Consider the following 24,533-nt stretch of genomic DNA (forward strand, 5'->3'; position numbering starts at 1 on the left):
AGAATCTCAGAATTCATTAGGTTGGAAAAGACCTCTGAGATCAGCAACTCCAACCCGTGAACAATCACCCACCATGTCAACCAGACCACAGCCTGAGTGCCACGTCCAATCTTTCCTTAAACACCTCCAGGGACGGTGACTCCACCACTTCCCCGGGCAGCCCATTCCAATGTCTAATTACCCTTTTCTGTGAAGAAATTCCTCCTAATGTCCAGCTTAAATCTCCCCTGGCGCAGGTTAAGGCTGTGTACTCTGGTCCCCTCACTTTTTACCGACCCCGATCAGGGTCTACCCTCCTGTCAGGGGTAAGTTCACCCCTGAGCCTCCCCTTCTCCAGGCTAAAGCACCCCATTCTCTCTATCGATTCTTTTACAAGTTTCCATGAGCTAAACGCAGTTTCCCCATTTCTATATATTTGCTTCCTCCAGGACTCCACAGCCCAGTCACACAACCCTCCCTCCTCTGGCAGGCCACTTCTGCCTATCGATCCCGCGCGCCCCCCGAACACAGCCACACGCCCACTCCTTCTCCCCAGGCCGAGCCCCCACAACACTCGGTGCCCCCACACCTCTGGTGTCGCGGCCACAGAACCTCACTCGTCCCACAGCCCCGCGCCGGCTCCACGCCAAAACCCCCGACAGGCCTCCCCGCACACCCCCGAGGGCCCTCCCCGCCGCCGTCTCCTCGCCCCGAGCCGCAGGGAAGGATACGGCCACGGCCACGGCTCCAGCGAGGACCTCCACCCTCACCGGCGGCCGCCGCCGCCATCTTGAAACAGCCGCCACTCCCCGCGCGCCTCCACCGCCCCCCCGCCGCTCGCCGCCCATTGGCTGCCCCTGCGGGTGCGCGGGGTGTGCTGGGAGTCGTAGTCCTTCCAGCGCAACAGGACGAGAGCGGCGCAGCCCGGCGAAACTACCACTCCCAGCGCACCTCGCGGCTACGGGGCGACAGGAAGGATAAAAAGGCTTTGTCGCTGCCGGGCTGGGCGGAGGCAGGCGGGCCCTGCGGAGGATGGAGGACAAACCCCCCGCCGGCATCAAGCCCTACCTGGACAAGCTCACCCTGGGCGTCACAAGGATATTGGGTGAGTGGCGGTGAGATACAGCCGCCCTCGGGGCCGGTGGCAGGCCGGGGGTGAACTGGGGGCGGGGGGGGGCCACCCAGTTGTCACGGCCCCTCTTGTGAATCGCGCAGCCGAGCAGCTCCTGCACACACACACATACACACACACACACAGAGATCCTTGTTTCTGGAGTCAGCGGCAGGAATCCCGAATCTTTCGACTTAGGAGTCGTTTCAAAAGCATCAAAGAAGGAGAAGGTGGTGTTTTATTCAAAATTGTAGAGTCATGGAATGTTAAGGAATTGCAAGGGACCTTGAAGATCGTTCAGTCCCAACCCCCTGCTGTGGGCAGGGACTCCTCCCACTAGACCAGGCTGTTCAAGGCCTTATCCAGCCTGGCCTTGAACACTAACAGGGCTGAAGCATCCACAGCCTTCTTGGGCAACATCTGCCAGTGTCTCACTGCCCACACAGTAAAGAATTTCTTCCCGACAGCCAACCTAAATTTCCCCTCTTTCAGTTTGTACCCATTACTCCTTGCCCTGTCACTACAGTTCCTGGCAGACTCCCTCTCTGGCTTCCCTGTGGACCCCTTCAGAGACTGGAAGGTTGCTCTGAGGTTGCCACACAACCTTAATGTGTAAATTGTGCGTGAACCCCTTTGTTGTAGTAAACCTGGCTCTGTTGTATGTGGGGTCAGCAGGGACTGTGCCCGATGGAGGGGGTTCAGTGTGGAGCAGGGCTCTGGCACAAGGCTGATCTAGGAATGTGCTGCGGATCAGCTCCCCATAAATAGTCACCCTACAGCTCATTCCCACACTGTGGGACTTGTTCCACAACATACCCTGCTTCCCATCTCTGAGTTTTGCTCAGGTCTCAAGCCTTCTTGCATCCCCTCAGCATTCTCTGAAGTTCAGCAGGACTGCAAGGCATTCAGAGGAAGGCTTCTCAGACAAAACTTTACTCATGGCAGTGGAATCACAAGGATATGTGCAAATGTTTGCTTGTGTAAAGGATTTCAGCATTAGAACCTGTCATCCCTCAGAAACTTGGGCATAGGGCTGTCCTATTTCTATCCCAAGCCCTGTGTGCATCAAGATTACAAATTGCAGTCCAGAGACTTCTTCTTATGAATTTTAAAGCCAAACGTGAGCACTGCAGTTGCCTCACCCAGCCACTGTATTGCAGGACAGCGAGTTTCATCTCATAACCCCAGTGTATCTCTGGTTGCACATGGGTTTAGATAGCTACTCAGACAGATGAGATTAAAAGATCAGGGCTTAATACTTGCTCTGGGCTTCAGTGAGGACAGTATTTCATCCTCAGTCTCTGATCAGCATTCTCATACAGGCTTTTTATTGAATTTGTAGGGGGGTTGGAATTTGTTTGGTTGGTTTGTTTGTTTGTTTGGTTTGTTCTCCAGTTGTGAGGTCAGCATAACATTGTCATTCTGCTCTGTGAGTGGAACTGCTGGTGATCATCCATCATGGCAAATGCTTCTTTGAAGTAGTTCTTTTTAAAAAAATTACTGGCCTTGCCCTCATTTTTGCCACCCTCAGATGTATGAGATCTGTGAGATGTTAACTGTGTCCAAAAGTAATGTTGCCATATAAACTGTTTTGGGTAGGTGTGTTATCTACACCAGCAAGACATGGCAATGCAGGTTTGGCTCTTGAAAGTCCTGTAACATCCCTTTGGCATGAAGGGTGTTTCCTGGTTTGTGTTGTTTTGTTTTTCTGCCTGTCTCTCTGACAACTTCCACTGTGCAATACAGCAATGTGCATGCCAGTCCATCACAGTGATGTTTTACTCTGCTTCTTTTCTCTGTCTCTCCACTTCTTCTGGGAATTTTTCGTATTTTCTTCCAGTGAAGTAGTCCAAAGCATGTCAGCTGTGCCACCAAATTAGTTTGAATTGCTGAGCTAACTGGGAAACTTTATTAATTTGTTCATTATTCAAATAGCAAAAAGTATCTCATTCAGAAAGATGCCTTTCTCAGTAGTTAGTAAGATAGAAACTATCTTACTTTAAATCTTGTGGAAGGTCTCATGAAGCCAGTAGATACTTTCTGCCTACTGTAACATAAAATCAGTAATAGACTTTTAACTCTGTTGAGTTTGTGAAACATTTTTTTTCAGGAGCTAAAAGTAATCATGTAATGAAGCTCAGCATACTCCTTTTAAGCAAGGTACACGTATAGTGTATGGGAGCTTGACACCTGATTTTCCAATACCTTTATGAACAATTGTTTATGATACCCTTTCAAAAACTCTCCTTTGAACAAATTCTGTAGATTAGGTTGTGGGGGTGGGTGTTGCTTTGTTGTTTGGTTTTGGGTTGTTTTTTTTTTGTTTTTTTTTTAACTTCTTGTCTCTGTGGAAGTCCCTACAAGAGGGAATATTTCTCACAAGCCTTATGGAGGATATAACATAAGGGAAAAAAGAGGGACATCTTTCCCACTGCACATATGATTCACTTTGCTGAAGTTCTGTGAGCAATAGCAAGTTCCAGAAAGGTTGATTTTTCATAACTAAATCAGAATAGGAGGTGTTAGCTATTCTGAACTTTCTAGAGCGGGACCGTACTTCACTATTGAGTGTGTTTACTAGGTAAGAACATAACTATTCAGACATTTTAAAATGATGCTGAGAGTTTATCCAACTTATAGGCAGTATCAGCAGTACTGTAAAGACTGCTAATCTTGTGATTTCTTGACTAAAAATCCTATGAATTCCTGCTTCAGCTTTGTGTCACTCCATTACATTGACTCTTTCTGATTTACATTGCAAAGCGTTTTTGGAAGCTTCCGAATGAAATGTCCTAAAAATAGGATAGAGTTTACTGTGATCTTGATTCAGAGTAATAAGCAGGGTGGAGTCACCTGAACTAGTTAAGCCTTATCATGTATCTTTAATCTAAATGGCTTCTTCATTTCTTCCATTTGGAAGAAAAAGCAACTCATGGCAAAGTCAGCTGCTGATGTTTAAAGGAGCTCCTGTCCATACCTACTTACAGCTGTTAAATGTGGTCTTCAGATTACCCACAGGATATTTTTAAAGTAATATTCCAGCTTTTAAGATGGAATTTCTCTTTCTTTTGATGTTGGATTTGGTTCAGACCTCTTTAGAAGTTGTACTTCTCTCTTTCCTAGACATCATCTTTGACTGATATGATATTTAATCTTCTGTCATCCCAGCCAAGCTGTTGTGCATGATGAATTAAACATCCCTGATGTTTTCTTTGATCACAGAAATAACAATTGCTCTGTTATTATAATCTCTTTAACTTGTCATAAGGCTTACATAGCTTAGATGGAAAGGACTGGTTAGGTCATTGATTCCACACAATTCTTTAGGAGCAGAATACAGCTGGGCAGCTTGTATTTCAGCAAGAGACAGCCTTGGACCCACCTACCAGAAGTGAAACATCAGGGTCTTCTGTATGCTGGGGGCTCCCCCTTGGCCAGACAAATCACCTAGGTGACCTACTATGATTTTACTCTTTTGCTGTTTTTTTTCTGTCTTTAACCTGAGTCTTGGTTTTGTGGTGCCGTGTGTTGTCCTCTAAATTATCTAATGATGTTACCAGTCGATATTTCCCATTGGAGTGTAGACTTCCTGAAACCGAGTGCCACTTGTCCACCAGAACAGACAAGGGCAAGGCTACTGCTGGAATTAGAAGCCTGGCACTGAAGATAAAAAGCACACCAAAGCTCTCTAGTGCTTGCCTTTCCTGTCTAGTGCACTGTGTATGTTTTATCAGAAAGCAATTGTAATATGTGTGACTGCTTTGGGAGCCAATACTTTCACAGCAGAGCCAGTTCTTGAAAGCCCTGCATAGTGTTCACTTCTATTCTATGGCCCCATGTGCTGGGCTTGCAGTTCCCACAACAAGTTAGTGGTCTTTCTGGACCTAATCCAAGGTGAATTAACTCAGTGGGAATTGTTTCAGTTGGCTGTGGGTGAAGTAAAACATTATAAAACACTAAGTGCAAGAGAAACTGTTCTGCCATCACATGCCTGCAGGGGTAGCACTGTGTAGATTAGTATCTTGTATTTTTATAGTGTTCTTTCCCATAAAATACTAAGATGATTTTTATAAGTTACAAGCTCACTGCTCTTAACAGCTTTGCATGTGTCCAGCTGGGGTTCCAGACAGCTGATGTTTGTTCACACAGCTCCCTTCATGATCAGATTCTATGTCTGTCCAAACCCACTGGATCCAGCATTTAAATGTGCCTGTCTTTGTGGAATATGGTTGTTAGCAGTTCACAGCAGCACTGCACAGCATATTGTCCCAAGCTGAGGATATCCTACCCAACAGAAACCACAGGGAATGCTTGCAAAGAGAGATTCCTCTCTTTTAGAGTTTGCCTGGGAACCCGTCATTGATTTTTTTTTCCCATTAATCCTTTGCAAAAAAATCACACCTTGAATACAAAATGTGTTTATGTGATAGAATCACAGAATAGTTTGGATTGGAAGGGTCCTTAAAGGTCATCTGGTTCCAACCCTCCTGCCATGGGTAGGGATGCCACTCACTAGACCCATCAGATATATCATTATATATGCATATATATCTATTAAAAAAGATTCGAAAGAAGCATTTTGTGCATCTTTAGATATCTTCATGCCAAGACATGCTGAGTACAGTTACAGACAAAAAAAACCTGACTGCTCAGTCACCAGCACAGTGCTTATAGTCATTAATGCCTTTTCCCTGGCTGTCACTCAAATTAACTTGCAAAATTGTCTGTCTCACAATGTTGGTGTCACTCGTGCCAGCTGCAAACATGCTCCTCTTTTCCTTTTAGAGACTTCTCCAGGAGTTGCTGAGGTGACATTTGTGGAGAAGGAGCCAGCTGAACGCCACACCATCATTTCTTGGGAGCAAGTGAGTATTTTTGTGATACAACTGCAGTGAGGTGCAGCAGCCCACAGAGAATCTCAAATGTAATGACTACCTTGTGTTTGGTCATGAGGGAGCTTGTTATCAAGTTTGATGCACAAAGGAGCCTACACAGTTGTTGGGTTTTTCTTAATCCAGTTTCACTCTGTCTTTTAGGCTGTCACGTGCACCTGATCTGTTAGAGAAACATCATCAATGTACATTCAGAACGATGTCTTGAAAAAGAAATCACATAACTGTAGTAGGCAGCAACAGTGGTGACTCAGTGGGGAACAGATATTTTTCTGACTCAGATCTGAAAACATTTTCCAACTCCCTTTCAAACAAAATGAAGCAGCTCTTTGTTATTCATGGACATTAAAGGTAAAGGCCTCAAGCTGGCAAATACCACTGAGCCACCCAGTTTCTTCCAGTTATCTGTTTCTCTTTTTAGTCTCAGCAATTTGCTTCAGTTTCTCACAGCCCCTCATTCTACCTTCTCTTTGGCTAACCAACCCAGTCTTTTGGCTAAGGCATGTCCCACTGCCTGTTCTAGAAAGCTGCGAAGGACACTCTGCATTATCTGACCTCACTGCATCACTCTGTGTGATCGGAGGGTTCTGAAAACTGTTGTGTGACTCTTGTGGGCAGAGATGGCATTTTTGCTCCCCTTTTTGAATATACATATATATATTCAAACCTCAATCCCACGGCCCTGGTGGAATAACTGCTTTGTAGGTGTCACTCACGTGTAGGAAAGGGACAGCAGAAGCTGTCTGGCCTTTGGAAAGCGGCATGGCAGAGGATGGAGTTGAGTGAATCATACTCCCTCTACTCCAACCCCAGCTATAGTCCATTCTCCCAGAGAATCTACTCTTATTACCACTGCTCTTATTACCACTGCATAAGATAACTTTTGCTTGGACACTTTGCCATTTTCAGGGTTTTCCTAAACAGTAAGGAAAGGCCTGGCCCTAGTTTTGGTAATGCCCTATCCCAATTAGTGACATTTATCAAGAATTTATATACCCAGGTCAGAATATGTGTGATGTAAACGTGTGTTACTTACTGAAATTTGTCCAGTAGCCAACTGGTCAGGGAGAAATGTCCGGTTTTTCAGGTTTGTGTAAACTGATTCCTGATATACTGTAGCTGTTGTTCAGGTGTTGGATTAACTGGGCTGGGAAGGTCTGAGACACCATGACTGAGCCAGCTCAGGTCTGGGAGCAGCAGAGTGACCTTTGCTCACTCTTCTGTTGAGTGGAGAGAATGCTTCTCCCAGACACAGTATTGCTCTCATTTTCAGGTGCTGCTTCTCCTCCAAACTAAAATGAATTTCTTTGAAAACTGAGCTGTTCTTGTAAAACCAGACTTTGAAATGCTGTAGCCAAAGCACTTCATTCCTGCGATGTCAAAACAAAATTTCAGTTCCCACCCCCCCGCCCACTGATGGACTAAGTCAATTGTGGAAGTGAATGTTGAAAATTAAGTGGATATAGCTGAGCTGGACTGCTAATAGTGAGGGGTTGGCTGCCTATTTCTTTGGTGTTGGTTCCAGATGCATTGACAAATAAAATTTCCCTTCTCAAATTAAAAGGTAACTTTTTTTTTTTACTTTTTTTTTCCTTGAGCTTTGGGGATGAAGTCTGATATCTACCCTAGTCCACACAATTGCAGGACAAAAATGCAACCAGTGATGATTAAGTGCAATGCATTCAGCACCTCACAAGGCCCTTTCAGAATGAACTTTTATTTACTTTTCCTCAAACTTACCCTTCTTGATTTTTAATACAGTGTTCACTTTTATCACTGTGAAGTTTTTTTGAGCCACTAGGTGGCAATACTTATGCACAGAATAATTTCTTCGTAGTTGAGATTTTTAACAAGGTCTTTTAGTTCTCCTCTATGTCTTTGCTTATGAAAGTATTTGCAGAATTTTTTCTGTGATATAGGGAAAACTGGTCAAACTGTTCCCAGGCAGAAAGAGCTGTTAATTCTTACGCTTCAGGAAACCAATCCTGAAATCAATCCTGAATAATTTATTGGAAGTCAGCACACTCACAAAAATACTTAAAGTACATGATTGTCAAGTGTTTACATCACTTCCCCAAAACTTTTAAGCAGTTCAATATATTTCAATAAAAGCAGATAATTTTTCAACCTTTCTTGATACTTACAGCTACCAAGATGTTACGTTTTCCCCAGGAAAGGGAGACAAGCAATAGGAGAGGGAGTAGAGACAGTTACCTGGTTAACAGAACTCCAGTGGTAATAACTCCAGTGTATGTTGTCCTATGAACCCTTTTCCACTCCTAAAATTAGGCTGGCAATGGCTGTGCTCCCCTCCACGTGCAGTTTTTAAAAGTAGGTATTATACTAAAATATTGCTAGGAGGCACTCTGATGCAGTGGCTGAATCACAATTTCTCTTTTGCCTCAACCAGAATTAAAATGAATCACCCACATAATTGTTCTGGTTTTCATAGGGGACATGGAGGTACCAGAGCTCAGCACCACAACAGGCCAAGCAAACTGAACAGAGTAGTTTTGGCTTTTCCTCTGTTTGACTTCTTAGCAGTGTCCGAGCTGCCCCTGGCTGGCTGTAATTGATCCCCGCCCATCACATTGCTGTAGTTTTGATATCCTACAAGTCTGCATAGGAAATTTGTTGTTTCTCCTTATGTATTTTGTCTACAAAGATTTAATTTTCTGTAATAAAGCCATAAAAAGCCCTCAAGCAGTCTAGTGCTTTCCTGTTATAGACTATCTTAGGCTGTCAGACAATTTAGAAACTCTCTCTGCCTGTAAATCTCAGTGGGAACTACCCTGGTGGTTTCTCGCTATCCTAGAAGTCATAGAATCATTAAAGTTGGAAAAGACCTCTAAGATCATCAAGTCCAACCATTAATGTAGTACCATCATGTTCACAACTGAACTATATCTCCAAGTGCCACATCTACACACCCTCTGACCACTTCCAGGAACGGTGATTCCACAGTTCCTGAGCAGCCTTTTTTCAATGCCTGACCAGCCTTTCCTGGCACAGCCTGAGGCCATATTCTCTTGTCCTTCTCACTTGTTATCTGGGAGAAGACCCCGACCCCCACCTGGCTTTCAGGTACTTTCAGTACCTTCCAGGGAGTTGTAGAGAGGGATAAGGCCTCCCCTGAGCTTTCTTTTCTCCAGGCAAAACGCCCCTTGGTCCCTCAGCTGCTCATCATCAGACTTCTCCAGACTTTCCCCAGCTCTGTTCCCTTCTCTGGACACACTCCAGCACCTCAATGTCTTTCTTATCATGGGGGGCCAAAACTGAACACACAATTCAAGGTGCAGCCTCACCAGTGCCCAGTACAGAGGGACAGTCACTGCCCCGGTCCTGCTGCCCACACTGTTGCTGACACAGGCCAGGGGCCATTGACTTTCTTGCCCACCTGGGCTCACTCTGGCTCATGTTCAGCCACTGCCATCCAGCACTCCCAGGTCCTTTCCCACACCAAGCAGCTTTTCAGCCCCTCTGCCCCCAGCCTGGAGCACTGCAGGGGGTCGTTGTGACCCAAGGGCAGGACCTGGAACTTGGCCTTTGGTTGGCCTCAGCCCATTGATCCAGCCTGTCCAGATCCCTCTGCAGAACCTTCCTACCCTCCAGCAGATCAACCCTCTCACCCAACTTGGTGTTGTCCTCAAATCAGCTGAGGGTGCTCTTGATCTCCTTGTCCAGATCATCAATAAAAGCAATAAACAGGGATGAACCCAGCAGTTCATCCTGATGAACCTGGGGAACACCACTAGTGACTGGCCCCAGCTGGATGTAATTCCATGCACCAGCACTCTCTGGGCATGGCCATCAGCCAGCTTTTTAGCCAGGGAACAGAGCATCCACCCAAGCCAGGAGCAGCCAGTTTCTCCAGGAGAATTCTATGTGAAATGTCCAAGAAGTCAACATCCACAGCCTTTCCCTCATCCACTGAGCAGGTCACCTTGTCATAGAAGGAGATCAGGTTGGTGAAGCAGGACTTGCCTCTCCTAAACCCCTGCTGGCTGAGCCTGATCCCCTGGTTCTCCTGTGCGTGCTGTGTGATGGCACTCAGAATGATCTCTCCATGACCTTCCCCAGCACCGAGGTCAGACTGACAGACCTGTAGTTCCCTGGGTCCTCGTTTGAACCTTTCTTACACACAATCTAGGAACCTCCTAGGCTGCTCCCTCTCTACTGTGTTGTGTTTCCAGCAGACATCTGGAAAGTCACCCTGTAGTGGTTTAGTTTTTTAGGCCTTCCTGGTAACCAAGTCGGAACTAGGAAGTGGCCATGTTCCCAGTATTCCCTACGATTTTTTTACTTAAGCCAGAGTATAAATAAGACAGAGAGAGAAGCCTCTTCCTCTCTTCTCTTCTGGCAAGGTTTGGAGACAGCAGACTCCCACAGCCAGTCTCCCTCGTGTGGGGGAGCTGAGGCCTGGTCGGGCCTACAGGGCCTGTTGTTTCTGCCGATGCAGGGTCCGGTAGCGTGGCAGCGGCGTTTGGCGCGATTGTGTATCTCAAGGAAAGTATTAAAATTTTCTTTGACTAGTTCTTTATTGAGTGCGTATACCTGTTTTTAGGGTTTTTTTTGTTTTGTCCCTTTTCCCTTTCCCTGTGGGGGTGTTGGGGGTTTCTTTCTCATGTGTATATAGTCTTTGTAATTGAATATAAATGTAATATAAGTGTAAATATATTTATATATTGCTTTAGCTCTCTTATTTCGGGTCTCTTGGGTTTTTTTCATTTTTCGCTTGGTTTTTTGGGGAGAAGCTTTTGCTGTGGTGTTGGAGACTTGGCAAAGAGCCAGCTCCAAACCACCACACACCCTCACTGCTTCTACCATACGTATCTCTTTTTGACTCAAAAGTATGCATGCAGGCGTGTGCATGTTCAAGGGTCTTTCTTGGCATCCTTCTTGTAATGTCCTCCTTTAGCATTAGGCAAACCTGCCATCCCTTATCCCCATGAGCACAGGATCTACCATCTTGAGCCTGTCTTGTGGCCCTGACTGTAGGAGAGACAGGGAAGTGGATCCAGCAGCATCCAGCCTGAGGAAACCTGTGTTTCTTCAACCTGCATAATGGGGAAGAGGTTCGAGGACTTTGGGGAGGAGTAAATAGTGCTTCTTTCACAGTATTTCTCCTTCTGTTGGGCCTTATAATATTCTAATTAAAAACCTGGCTGCACAACAACATCCTCAAGAGAATTGTTAAATCCTCTTCTCTGCAGCAGGGAATCAGGTCTACCCCAGCCTCAGAAAATTAAAGCATCATGATCTCTTGGGAGCCCTCTAGATTTATGAAAGGTGCAACAAGAACATCTCAGCATGTTACACAAGTTAACATTCATATTCACTAGCAGCTAAGACAGACCAGTCATGAAACTGCAGCACGTCAGGAAGAGAGGAAGGTGGCTGCTGATGTGCTCTGCTGCTTGCAAGCCCTGAGAAGAGACATAAATACCTTCCTTTTGTCCTCAAAATTTGGGTAAAAAGTGACATAAATGCTTTCCTTCTCACCCTAGAAGTTGAATAAAAGTCATTCATTTTTTTTTTTAGAAAAGTCTCTCCAGAGCTCTATGTTTTGATTGCTTTCCATTTCTTTAGTGTATTTGCTTGAGAGGTATTGTTTCAACAGTACCTTAAGTAAATTGCCATATGTCAGGGTTCTAGCTTTGGAGCCAGTGCTGTTCAGGTCTTGGAAGCAAAACAAACCTGATTCTAATATTTTTCTCTGTCTTCTGTGGACTGTGCTTTCTTGGGAGACTACTTGGGGGTATTCTGGAGAACAAACAAAAGGAATAGACCTCACACACCATACTGGGCACCTGGGATATTTTGTTTTATGAGCTGATGAGTGTAACCAAATGACTGGAGTGAAAACAGATGCTTGCCAGGGCTGTGGTTAAACCACTTCTGGCACGTTATTAGGAATAGTGTATTTTATGGGGCTGGAGAGCACAGTCCTTAAAACTACCAGTTGAGCAGGAGGAATATAGAGTTTGATAAGCCACTTTTAATATATAGTGGCTTGTTTGTCTGACTCTGTTGTCAGATCATCACTGTTCTGATGTCATGTGGTCATGTGACTAAGTATAATATGACAGAACAATCCATCCTTTCTATCAGATGAGAGAGATGGGTATTAGCAAAGCTTTCTATTTACTGGTATTTTCCTGTAGACCCCATATCTGCATTTCCCACCCATATATTTTGCACCATCGTTTGGAAACTCATGCAAAGGGACATGGTTGGGAGAATCCTGAAATAAATTGGGAGGGCAGCCACCTGGAGAAACATGCACATGTTGATCTTTCCATTCAGAAAAAGAGGATTCAGAGCAGAAGGCCTGTTCAGATGTGATTTTTACCTTGCCTTAATCAGCTATATTTGCTAAATTGGTCTATGCCTGAGTTGTAGTAGTATTTATCTGGATACTACCATGGAAGTTTTAAAATCTTAGATTTTTCACAATTTTTCACAATGGATCTGGTTCTCCTGCTTGGAGAACAACACCCACTGAAGTCAGATGGGCTGTTTGCATATGTGTTTTTACTGCTGGGATAGATTAGTTAAAATTGGGGGATTTGAAACAGATTGAAAGTGCCATGTAAACTTTTGTACGCTTCTGAGGCCTTGTAGCAGGTCTGTGTCTCTGTTTCTTCATAGTTTTAGCCCTAGTCACTGTGCTTACAGCTACAGCTTGAAATTGGAAGTGATGAAAGGACAGCATGAAATTATAAATATTTAGGACTGAGAACCCACAGAAGAAGGTGTGTTTGTGAAAGGCATTTGAAGAACTTGAAGAACTTCAGATATGTCCATGTGGTTTAGTAATCTCCTTAAACTTACCACCAGGGCCTCAGCCATCAGCAGGCTCTTATCAAAGGATGATAAATTCTTCTCAAAACAAAGTCTCTACAGTATCAGTTTGTCTGCTTTAATACCTGTAGACCCTGAATATTTTCCCTACCTGAGTTAGGAAAGCACTGTGCAAGTGACCAGACCGCTTGACGAGGCAGGTAAAGTGACCTGTCCTATTTCAAGCTGCAAAACCATTAATATCTGGGACTCGTCAGTAGTAGTCAGCCAACATAAATGGATATGCTTAGAAAGAAAGTTAACAGGCAGGAGTGAAGGTTATGTGGAGGTTAGGGGGTCCTGCACAGTGTGTACACCCCCAATTTAGGGGACAGAGACTGTAACAACCCAAAGAAAGTGGCTGTGAATAAGGCTTTAACAGGCAGAAGGGCTGCCCTTGTCCCAGGGGAGGGAGGGGAAATGAACAGGAGACTCACACCCTTGCTCATGCCAACCACTGATGACCAGAGGCCAGCATTGCAGCTGGATGCACAACTGGCAGGTAGCTCCTACTGGAGAGATTCTTTGAGGCAACATCAGGAAAGATAACTGGATATGTACAAGTTGCAGATGTGGGGGAGAATCTGATCAGCTTCTCTCTTTACCAGAGCTACATGAACTGCATGTGCATCTTTCTTTCCCTTAGATGCTGGTTACCAGAATATTCTGTCTTTATTTAATGCAGCTTTTCCACAAGGAGAACAATGCAGCCTTTGGACAAGTCAATGCAGAGATTGTGGAATTGAGTGTGACAATATTTTAAATGTGAACTCTCTTGAATCTTTCTCAATCAGTTTTTTCTCTAAAACAATTACAGACAAAACAACAGGTAACTCTTGTAGTCATACGTGTTGCTTGTCTTCTTAAAACTGACAGGCTTCTGTCCTGTTTCATTTTGTGTTCTTGACGCTTCAGCAGGAGCAGAGGGTCACTGGTCTGCAACCAGTCTTGTCACCAGGAGCAGGGCCTGCAATCGCCTATAGCTCTTTGGGATTCTTTTTGTTCCAAGGATTAAGCCTTTATCCTTCCTTCCTCGTATTTGCTGCTTAACTAAAGAGTCTAAGTTAAGAAAGACTTCTTCCATAATCAAGACAGGTACAGGAAATGGGTTGTGGTTCCTAGAACTCCAGCTCACTGGAGTTGCTTCTATCATTGTTGACTCAAAAGGAAGCAGGCTTAGGAGCCCCAGCGGAGTGCTGAAGTTTGGAGGGGTGAAGCCAGACCAGCAGGTTTGTGAGTCTGGCTCCGCATGTGTTTGCACACATACTTTTTGTTAAGTGAAACGTAGAATCCGCCTGGTTATGTGCAACTTTTGAATCTACACTTCTCTCACCAACTTGGAACTGAAATCCCTCAGGAGAAGAGAGTCCTTATGCTAATATCGTGTGTGCTTTAGTGGAACAGATAAGTTTAGTCTGATTTCACTCAAAGCAAGATTATATGTTGTCTCAGTTGGGGAACAATGGTGTAATATTCTTCTGATGACTAACTGCTCATTGTGAAATTTTCCCAGGTCACCTTTGTAAATACAGTAGCACAGACCAAAGAAATACACAGCTTTCTCTGAGGCTTTAGAATGAGATATTTGAGTCATCTTGCAGTTAAAAAATTTGGTAGCAAATACTTCTGTACCGTGTTTCAGTTGAACTTCGGGTTTGAGGCATGATCTGTGTTTTCCCATAACACTTTGATTATGATCTGCAGAAAAACGCCTGCATATTGCCAGAGGATTTAAAGAACTTCTATCTGATGACCGATGGCTTCCAGATGACCTGGAGTGTGAAGACTGATGGTGAGTCAACATGTTCCTCTCCACTGATACCCTCATTGCATTGCAGCCAGTCTTTCCTTTGCAGAACCTATTTAATTTCAAGCTTACTTTCTGAACAGTGAATACACATCTCTCAGTATCCTGCATTAGTCTGAGCAAAAACCCAGGTACCAAGTCATTCTGAATTAAAAATTAGCACCATTCCTTAACTTGCAAATAAACAAAGTAGTTTATTTCTACTAGACAGCTTGATCAGTGACTACAGAAATCTGACCCCTGAATTAAGAGTTATAAAAGGCAGTTCTGCATGGGATTGTAGACTATTTTAGAGATGTCCTGGTAAGGAAAAAAATATGACTGCTCATCAGAGGTCCCTTCTTGATGCAACAGGACAAAATCTATTACTTAAGTGTTCTGGACTCTCACAGAAGAGGTGCAGACACTGAAAATGGCAAGAAGTCAAACAACTACTCATGACATAAATACTGTTCTGTAATACACTGGCCATCTGTTGACACTCACATTTAGGTATGTAATTTAAATCTCATACCTTAACTCCCTCTGTAGTTCATGGAGGGAGAAGCAGCTATAGCTCATTATCCCATCATAAAGCAGTAGGAGGAGGAACCTCTGACAATGTCTCTTTCTCATTAAAAAGTATATGCTGGAGCCTGGTTCCACTTTCCAATGCTAAAGTTAGAGCTCCATTGTCCATCCTTGTTCATTCTGCAGTTCTCATTGCCCTCAAGCAAGGCTGTCAAATTGGGCTATGGACACTTCCTTACTTCTGGAGGTGGGTGTCGAATACAGGGTGTCTTAGTTTAACAAGATTGCAACATAGAAATTAAGAGACTTCAGGTGGAAGTGTGGAAAAGGACAGAGTCTTCCTCAGGAAGTGAAATTTCATTTCTGAGACAGCTCACATCAGGGCTTTAGCACCTGCAGTGACTTCCATCATGTTTCAAGTGGGATTTGCTGTGTTGTGACCTCTGAAGAGTTTTGTTTTCAGGGCTCACAAGCGCACAGAGTCCAAGGCAGCTCACATAACTGTCTTGTTTGAGCAAGCATCCAACAGTGCCTTCTGAGATCCATCACACTGACACATGGCTGAGCAGGGTGACTTGTTGACTTGATGCTGTTAGAAAGGTTTGGGTCGATGTGTGGAGGAACAGAAATACCTCCTATGCTTTCCTGACACTAGGTGTGGTTAACAATGGGTCTTATTGCAGATACTCCCATGCCTCTGGGCTCCATGGTGATTAACAGCATCTCACAGCTGTGTCGGCTCGGGGGCTCCTCCATGTACACCCTGCCCAATGCTCCAACCCTCGCCGACCTGGAAGATGACACGGACGAGGAAGGTAAGGCCTGTTAACAGGCTGGAAAATGTGCTCTGTGTCATCCCTTTTCCTCTATTAGAGTAGTGTTAGGATATAGGGCATGGATAGGTGAGCAGTGACCCCTTGCACAGAGCCCCATCCAACCTAGCCTTAAGCACTTCCAGGGATGGGGCATCCATGGGAAATCTGTTCCAGTGTCTTACCACCATCATAGTAAAGAACTTTCTCCTAATATCCAGTCTAAACCTACTCTCTATCAGTTTGAAGCCATTCCCCCTTGTCCTTTCTCTACATGCTCTTGTAAAAAGTCTCTCTTCATCTTCCTTGTAGGCTCCCTCCAGGTACTGGAAGGCTCCTATTAGGTCACCCCAAAGCCTTCTCTTTTCCAGGATGAACAATCCCAATTCTCTTAGCACCTCAGCTAAACCCTGTGGCAGTGGAATTGGAAGGAGGTGATCTTTAAGGTTCCTTCCAACCCAAGCCATTCTGTGATTCTGTGATTTTTTGTCTTCTGGGCTGGATCTATTATGTATCTTATTAGTCCCCTACAGCCTCAACAGGCAGATCTGTATGCTGTGAATATCATGGGGATTGCTGATGCTGCCAGTTGTTAGTGTTACTTGTATTCTCTTTTAGCAACCTGTCAGCCCTCTTATTCTGCCTTTTCCCTGTTTAAACTTTTATCTGAGTCTTCCTCTGGTGATTCAGCTTCCAAAGTCTTTGTGTGCTTATGGTGTTACACGAACAAAAGATAACGGGTTTTGTCTTGGTAATGAAAGTACAGCTGGAATGGGAAAAGTAACTGGTAAATACATGTAACTGTGAGGTTGCAGTGGAAAGTGTGTGTTTCCAGACTGCCTAAAATGCTAGGAATACTGCTATTTGAAGAGAAGAAAAAAGAAGAAAAAGACCCACTCACTTTTTTAAGAGCTTTTCCAGTCTAACAAGACTGGAAAAATTAAGAGGATAGGAACAGAGCCAGGTGTCATGCCAGTTTTTTTAAAAAAGTGCTATTTGATTTCAGTCTTATCCCTGCATCTCTACAGTTCTTCTAGCTTCTAAATGTGGCTGAAAATTTCTTCTTGTCACATTCCAGCTTGACTGCAGTCCTGATCTTCTAACCATTGTAATGAAACGCACCAATTTCTACTTCCACTCAGTGACTCAAACCTCCAGTGATGCACTTATAAGGTACACTGAGAAAAAAGTTACATCACCCTGACTTTAATGGAAAATTCTTCTGGAGAGTACAGCTCTTATGTCCCACTTCTTCCCCATCAGCTTTAGATTTCAAAATTGCATTCCACAAGAACTTGCAGCTTCACAGTCCCAGAATGGTGCTGTAGAAATGCTCTGTGGTGGTTGGGGGTCCCAAGTTGAATATGAGTCAGACATGGTTGTTGAAAGGGCTGCTGATGTCACACTGGAATGTATGGAGAAATATGTGTCTACAAGTTCCTTAAAGTCTTCTGTCAAGAGAAAAGAATAAATTGTTCTCCCTGTCCTCCTTAGAAAAAAATGTAATTAGGGCAGCAAAGGAATAGTAGATGTAACAGAGATAATGGACTTCCAATGCAATAAGGAAGATTCTGGATCCATGAGGAAAACTTCAAAGTGATAACTGATGGATTTGGATTGACTGCCTGGAAACTGTGCCATCTCCAGCACTGGAGAACTTTAAGAAAAGATTAGATAAACCTCAGGAGTGACATCTGTAAAGCTGGTCTTGCTTTATGCCAGGGAAGGACTAGAGGTCAGTTGTTGTCTGTTTTCAGCCATCTGAATTTGACTCTGTGGTTTGTTTTCCTACCAGATTAAAATTTTTCTCATTTTTTTTTTAGTTTTATTTTAAACATAGGGAACTTAATCATTTCCAAGAAATATAAATATAATAGTTTGCTTTAGTTCTTCCTCAGCTGATTTATTCACAGATATGAAATAGGTTGACTCTTTGCAACTGAGTCACACTCAGTTTCCCAAACATGTTTCATGAAATTTTTTTTTGTTTGTTTCAGGTAATGGAGACAAACCAGAGAAGCCACACTTTGATTCTCGTAGTCTTATCTTTGAATTAGACCCATGCAATGGGAATGGGAAAGTCTGTCTTGTTTATAAGCATGCTGAACCAGGTAAGACTGAAGAGAGAAAAGTTATCTGTCTCTTGTTGTGGATTGTATCTGGAGGCCGCACTTGAAGAATTATGTTAGATTTCTGATCTTCTTTGTAATTAATAGATGAAACTTTTACTAGGGTGTCCCGTGTCCACTGAAGTCAGGGGCTAAACCTTACAGAGACTTAACTAGAGCTAACATTTTCACTCCTTTTAATGTTGGAGTCTGAGTTATAATTTCTGCATGTACATGTGGCCTACATACAGTGTTGAATTAATACAGAGCTCCACTAATCTGTCTCTGGTTACCTGCATGTCTTGGAACAAAACCCTTACATTTTGATGAGAATGGGTATAACTCTGCTTAGAAACAAGGGGTAGATGGTAAAAAAAGGCCTTAGCTGACTGAAACAGGCTTAGACTGGTTCTTCCACCTTGTACATGGATGCAGAGCCTCCAGGTGCTAACTAGGTCAAAATGGAGCAGGAAGGGTGGAACAAGAGGGTAAGAGATGGGAGCTGAGCTGTTTCTTCTGACAGATGTGCAGATAACTGTTATCAGTGAGTGAGTAGAGAAACACCCAAGGCACTTGTGAAGTAGGTGGCATAAGACAGTGCACAGGTCACTTGGTGTATGTGTGTTTACAGTGTAGGGCTGTGCAATTGCAATATATATGTTCTTAAGAAAAATCCTCAGTTATTATCTTGTGTCTTTCATTGGGTGTGACTACAGCTCCCAAGGCAGTAAGTTCTTACTTGTCCCCTTGCCTTCCAGTGTCAGTGATTTCAGCACATGCAGTGGATGACCTGTGCAAGGAGAGGGAGCGTTGGTTACGGGGGTCGATGGCAGTGCAGGAGGCAGTCTGTTTAACTGGCAGTGTTCAGCATCTTGGTTTCCCAAGAAAGAAAAAAACTTCTTTTTATGCTACAAGGGATGTCACCACTAGAGAAATACTTGATCACTGTGGAAGGATTTTGAAAAATGTGTTTTTGTTGGCAGCACACACTCCCATGACTTCCAGACTCTGGACTCTATTCAGTAATCCAGATGACTGACAATTGAGTTAGCTGCTTTTTACTTTGTGGGGCAGATAAATGTTTGCCATAATTGTACTTTGAACATATACTACAAAAGCTGCTGATGTCCAGGAATGTTCCATGTAGAGTATCAGTCCCAGGCTGGGAAGGGATTCATTGTCCAGGACACAGCCAGACAAATACATCATGCAACGGGTGAGCAACTGGCTCACGGGTTGGGCACAAAAGGTTGTAGTGAATGGGGTCACTCAAGCTGGTGATTGGTCATTAGTGGGGTTCTGCGGGGCTCCATCTTAGGCCCAGTTCTCTTCACTGTCTTCATAAACAGCTTGGACACAGGACTGGAAGGTACACAAAGTAAGTTTGCCCATGATGCTAAATTGGGAGGAGCTGGTGTCTCCCCTGAAGACAGGGAGGCTTTGCAGAGAGACCTTGACAAATTAGAGGTCTGGTCAATCACCAACCATATGAAGTTTAACAAGGGCAAGTACTGAATTCTGTGCCTGGATGTAAATAAAACCACCTTTCTGATGAGTTCGTTGTGTCTCTCACCTGACAGTGGCCAGATGTTAATCTTATCACTGCAAAGCAACAGTGTAACTTGTGCTTGTTTTGTTCTAGTTGTCTCCCCAGACACAGAGATATGGTTCCTGGACAGAGCTCTGTATTGGCATTTCCTCACCAAAACCTTCACAGCCTACTACCGCCTGCTCATCACCCACCTGGGTCTCCCACAGTGGCAGTACGCCTTCACCAGCTATGGGGTCAGCCCCCAGGCTAAGGTAGGACAGCAGGGTCCAGCATCTCAGTTTTTTGCTAAGCACAGACTGGAGAAACATCTTCCCACCTTTTGACAAGCAGTCTGTAGCCCCAGCTCACCAGGGCCCTCCCTGGTGAGCCACTGAAGGGACCACGAGTCTTTTCCCAATAGCTTGTTAACGGTCACTTGTTTCACGGTAATTTGAATTCACTAATACTATGTTAACCCTGCTTTTGTCACCTAAGTCAGACCCTACCCTCGACCTCTAATAGCATGTGGTAGAACCCTGATTATTTCTTTGCCTTCTTGATCCTGAAGCAAACCTCCATTCCATGGCTGCTGGCAACTGAGGGGAGATGTTCATCCCCATAGCTGTGTAAGATTTGTCTAGATCAGTTTTCTGGGCATACCACTGAACAAGAGCCTAATGCTGCCTGGGTGGAGAGGGAAGTCCAGGTACACATTAGACAAAATGACAGATGAAGACTATGACCTTGAGCCTTGCCAATAATATTAATTCCTTTTCACCCTCCTCAGGCATGAAGGGATGCCTTCATAAAAATTATGCTCAAAAAGGTGCAATTTAAATGCCAGCAGTCCTAGAAATAGTTATAGAAGAGCTCTAGGTAAAGCCTTGTGACTATTCCAGCCCCTTATTATTATTAAAATTGCTGTTCTGCTATGCCAAAATCCTGCTATTAGAGGCTTCTGCTATTCCTCTGTGTTTGACCGGGCCTTCAGCCCTAACCCTGCTTCCGTCGTGTGAGAGGTCAGGGAATGGAGCTGACAATCCTACTGAACACAAGCCAGTGCAGTGTCTGCGCACACTGTCAAGGTCTCAGTGAGTGTCCTGCACTTCCCCCAGAGGTGACAGCTGTCCTGCCAGCGTGGCACTCCTTGGTCCTGTGTGCACATCGGAATTACTCGCTAAAATCACTGCCGACTTCCCATCAATCAGTGGCTGTAGAAACTGGTTCTTTTTATTTTTAGTGTCTTCCCTGTTACACTGCACTGTACTTCGTCAGCCCAGGCTGTGTACGTGGTACTGTAGTGTATGCCTGTGACCTGCTTTTCTGTAGCTTTCCTGCTATAAATATTTTATTATGTTCAGTATATTTGCAAACCTTAAGTGAAATCGTTCATATATTCCCTAATCATTTCCAGCCCCTGTTAGTTAAAATCCTGGTGCATTAACCATTATAATTTTTAAAGTTTTCAAGGGAGTATTTAAAGCTGTTTTCCACTAAGCAGTACATGAATAAGCTGCTATCTAAATTTTGGTATGGATCTTCTGTTTATGTTGTTCAACACTGTCTTGATGGTTCCAGTATGATTTGTAATACTATAACTCTTACAGTTTTATTTCCTGACTTTATCAATGAAAAAGCAATGGGAAAAACATTTAAGAATTGAGAACTGTAGGCCGTAACATTTTGGTGACCTCTGGGAACCAAGAAACTAAATCATTGTAGTTATTTCTAGACAGAAAATCAGAAGTAGAAAGACAGTAAGAGAAACCAACACAAAATCCTTTGTGTAAACAGTTAAAAAACATGTGTTATTTTATATGAGAAGACAGGGGGGGAAAGCTAGGTTTTGAGAAGTTCAACTAGTTGGTTTCCAATTTATAAGCCCATTTAAATTCCAAGGTTTTTTAATCTTTTCTGCTTATCTGAATCTAGATAAATGTGGTTTAATTTTATCTCCTCCCTTTGGTTTTCCTCCTGTGATTTAAATCAGGAGTTGCTCCCTATAGGAGTTACACTGCAGGAAAGGTAGTGTTAGGTTTGTGTCTGGTTCTCTTCTTCCCTGTCTGGAATGCAGTTTCAGGACTGTGGCTGTAGCAATGCCTTGTGTGTCCTTATCACAAACACTCTTCGAAGTCCTGTAAACTACAAACTGATAAGTGGTGTGGGATTAAAATCATGTCCCAGGGAAGAGGGGGAACAAGGTGAAATTGTCTATTTGCAGTTCGAATTTAACCTCTTCCTTCCACACAATCATGCCTTTCAGCAATGGTTTAACATGTACAAACCCGTAACCATCAACACAGCGCTCCTGTCTGAAGAAGCTGATTCCTTTGTGAACAAGCTGGATCCCAACAAGGTATTTAAAAGCAAGAACAAAACTCCAGTGCTCAAAAAGAAACCACCTTCTCAGCCAGCAGGCTCCCAAAAGAGTCACACGAGCATGACCTCTGCCAAGACATCCTCACTAGCTGGGAATTCTTCAAGGAAGTGAGACCCCCAGATCTAACCCTGGACAGCGTTTGCAATAAGCTCTGGTGTTCTCTGCTGCAGAGTCTCAGTGGTTCAGACCAAGTTCCTTGTGCATGAATAGATGTGCCCATGGAAAACACATTGCAACATTTGCATGAAATATAGCCACGATGTGGATGTAGTTCCTGGAGACTCTTAAAAAAACTTGAGACATTGATTTTATTCCCTTGTGCTACTTGCAGCATGTATTTTTCAGAGGGCATGAAGAAGCCCTTGATATCACTGCTCTGTAGGGAAGCTTTTGTTCCTATGCAACTGCAACTGCAGCAGTGAAATGAAGGCAGATGTAAGTCACCATTACTTTAACAGACCATGCTGCAACAGAGGGTATGAAGATATTTCTGCCATCTCCTCTGAAAGAAACCTGTCCTGACCTTGCATGCTGTGGGAGCAGGCTGGAACCTGCTGAACAAAGAAATAACTTCCACTTCAGATAGAATCAAACTCTGCGCTTCCCTATGCTCCTTCCAACTTCTGCTCTGAGATTCATGGTGCAAGGGACCTGGGACGTTGGTGTCTCTGCACTGTCCTAGCTGCTTGCTCTACAGCCCAGACCACCTTTTGGCCTTCACACTGTATCTTTTCACATAGTGACATAAAATCATAGAATCAGCTGGGTTGGAAAACGCCTCCGAGATCACCAAGTCCTGTGGCAGTTAGGCACGGACCCACCAGATTGAGTGCAAGCTGGCAAATTGTTTATTAACAGTCAAGCACACGGTTTTATACTCCTCAGTTACATAAGAGGTTACATAACCATAGAGCATGTGCTATTTCCCCAGCGATCATTCTCCAATCCTTTCAGTGGGCATGTGCAGTTGAGCACTTTCTTTGGGGGCCTGCTGCAGAGACTACATTTCCCATCCTTCCTTGCAATAGTCTTCCTGTAAGGTGTTAACCCTTTCCCACAAATCCACCTTCTTTGTTATAATAAGAAGTTACACAACAGTATAACTCTAAAACCTTTCTTAACATAAAACAACCTTATCTTAACTAGCTATATAACTCAGGGCCTAAATCTAAAAGGCCTTTATTAGAGCTAATTACTCTATACACTAAGTAACTTCATTAATCATGTAACCTTCATTAATCCAGGATTTTTAAGGGGTTTTAACAGGTGACTTTTATCTGAGGGTTTGTATATAACTGGGTGAAAAGCATTAACTTTATTTTAAGGGGAAATGTGTTAGAGTATAGATATTGTCATCATCATCATGGCTAGGCTTCGTGAACGAAGATTTGGGAAGGGCTCTATCCACATTTGATACAGGCACACTGGTGACTAAAAAGACCAATACGAGATAGACAAGACCGGTTGCAAAAGGCACAGCAGAAAGACTCCTTAGGTGGTATTGGCAAGACACGATTCTTTCTGCTTTGTCTTTTCTCCTCAAGGGTGATCCTGTGTGTGTTCTCAAAGGCATCAGCAGCGTTATAGATGGTGTGTCTCCAGGCCTCCCGATTGGAGGCCAGAGTAGACCAGTGATGTTGGTCAATATGGCCAAGGCTGAGATGTTGTTTCAGGGAGTCCTTGTATCTTCTCTTCGGGGCTCCTCTCATGCGGCAGCCAGTGGCAAGTTCACCATAAAGCAAGATCTTAGGGAGGCAGTGGTCCTTCATCCTGGAGATGTGCCCTGCCCAGCACAGCTGTGTTCTCATCAACATGGCCTTAGTGCTTGTAACTGCTGCCTGTTCTAGAACAGACGTGTTAGTCACATAATCTGACCTGTGGATGTTTAGGATTGTGCGGAGGCAGCGTTGATGGAAGCGTTCTAAGAGACGTAGATGGTGACGGTAGATGACCCATGATTCGGATCCATATAAAAGAGTAGACAGCACTATGGCTCTGTAAACACTGATCTTTGTACTTCTCTTCAGATGTTCATTTCACCAAACTCTTTTATGGAGTCTTCCAAAAGCACTATATGCCTTTGCTAACCTGTTGTCTTGTCTCTCCGTCAATCTTACCATCTGAGGAGATGAGGCTGCCTAGTTAGTTAAACTGCTGGACTGATTTGAGCTCTGATTCGCCAGTGGTGATGTGGGGATGATGGGGGACTTCCTGAGGTGCCGGTTGATAGAAAACTTCTGTCTTCTTTAAGCTGACTTTCAGTCCAAAAAGCTCAGCAGCCTCTGCAAAGCAGGATGTTAAACGCTGCAGAGCTGCTTCTGTGTGGGCTACAAGGGCGGCGTCATCAGCATAAAGCAGCTCCCAGACAAGATGGTTTAAGGTCTTGGTGTGGGCCTTCAGTCACCTTAGATTGAATAGACTTCCATCAGTACGATATCGAATGTAGATACTATCTTCAATATCAAGGTCTTCCTTGGCCCTTTGGAGCATCATGCTGAAAAAGATTGTGAATAGAATTGGAGCAAGAATGCAGCCTTGTTTCACACCACTGGTTATTAGA

At 44.0% G+C, this 24,533-nt stretch overlaps 2 protein-coding genes across 2 annotated transcripts in view; one reads left to right on the forward strand and one right to left on the reverse strand.

The window, feature by feature from the left end:
* Nucleotides 1-785, reverse strand: part of KIAA1328 (KIAA1328 ortholog) — a gene marked incomplete at its 3' end in the record, with an annotated part of 119,173 nt that extends 118,388 nt beyond the window's left edge. The window contains exon 1 of the mRNA XM_027740285.2: nucleotides 711-785. Coding sequence (XP_027596086.1) covers nucleotides 711-768 — 58 coding nt within the window. The remainder of the gene's footprint in view (nucleotides 1-710) is intronic.
* Nucleotides 786-960: 175 nt separating this feature from the next.
* TPGS2 (tubulin polyglutamylase complex subunit 2) lies at nucleotides 961-23,483 on the forward strand. The gene is made up of 7 exons (XM_027740296.2): nucleotides 961-1,084; nucleotides 5,876-5,955; nucleotides 14,530-14,617; nucleotides 15,826-15,957; nucleotides 17,952-18,065; nucleotides 19,705-19,865; nucleotides 21,857-23,483. Exons 1-7 carry the CDS (start codon nucleotides 1,012-1,014, stop codon nucleotides 22,082-22,084), a joined length of 876 nt encoding a protein of 291 aa, XP_027596097.1. The 5' UTR covers nucleotides 961-1,011; the 3' UTR covers nucleotides 22,085-23,483.
* Nucleotides 23,484-24,533: the final 1,050 nt, after the last annotated feature.

Source organism: Pipra filicauda, unplaced genomic scaffold (genome assembly GCF_003945595.2).
Source record: "Pipra filicauda isolate LSUMZ 115617 unplaced genomic scaffold, ASM394559v2 scaffold278_size1010298_pilon, whole genome shotgun sequence".
Classification (NCBI taxonomy): Eukaryota; Metazoa; Chordata; class Aves; order Passeriformes; family Pipridae; genus Pipra; species Pipra filicauda.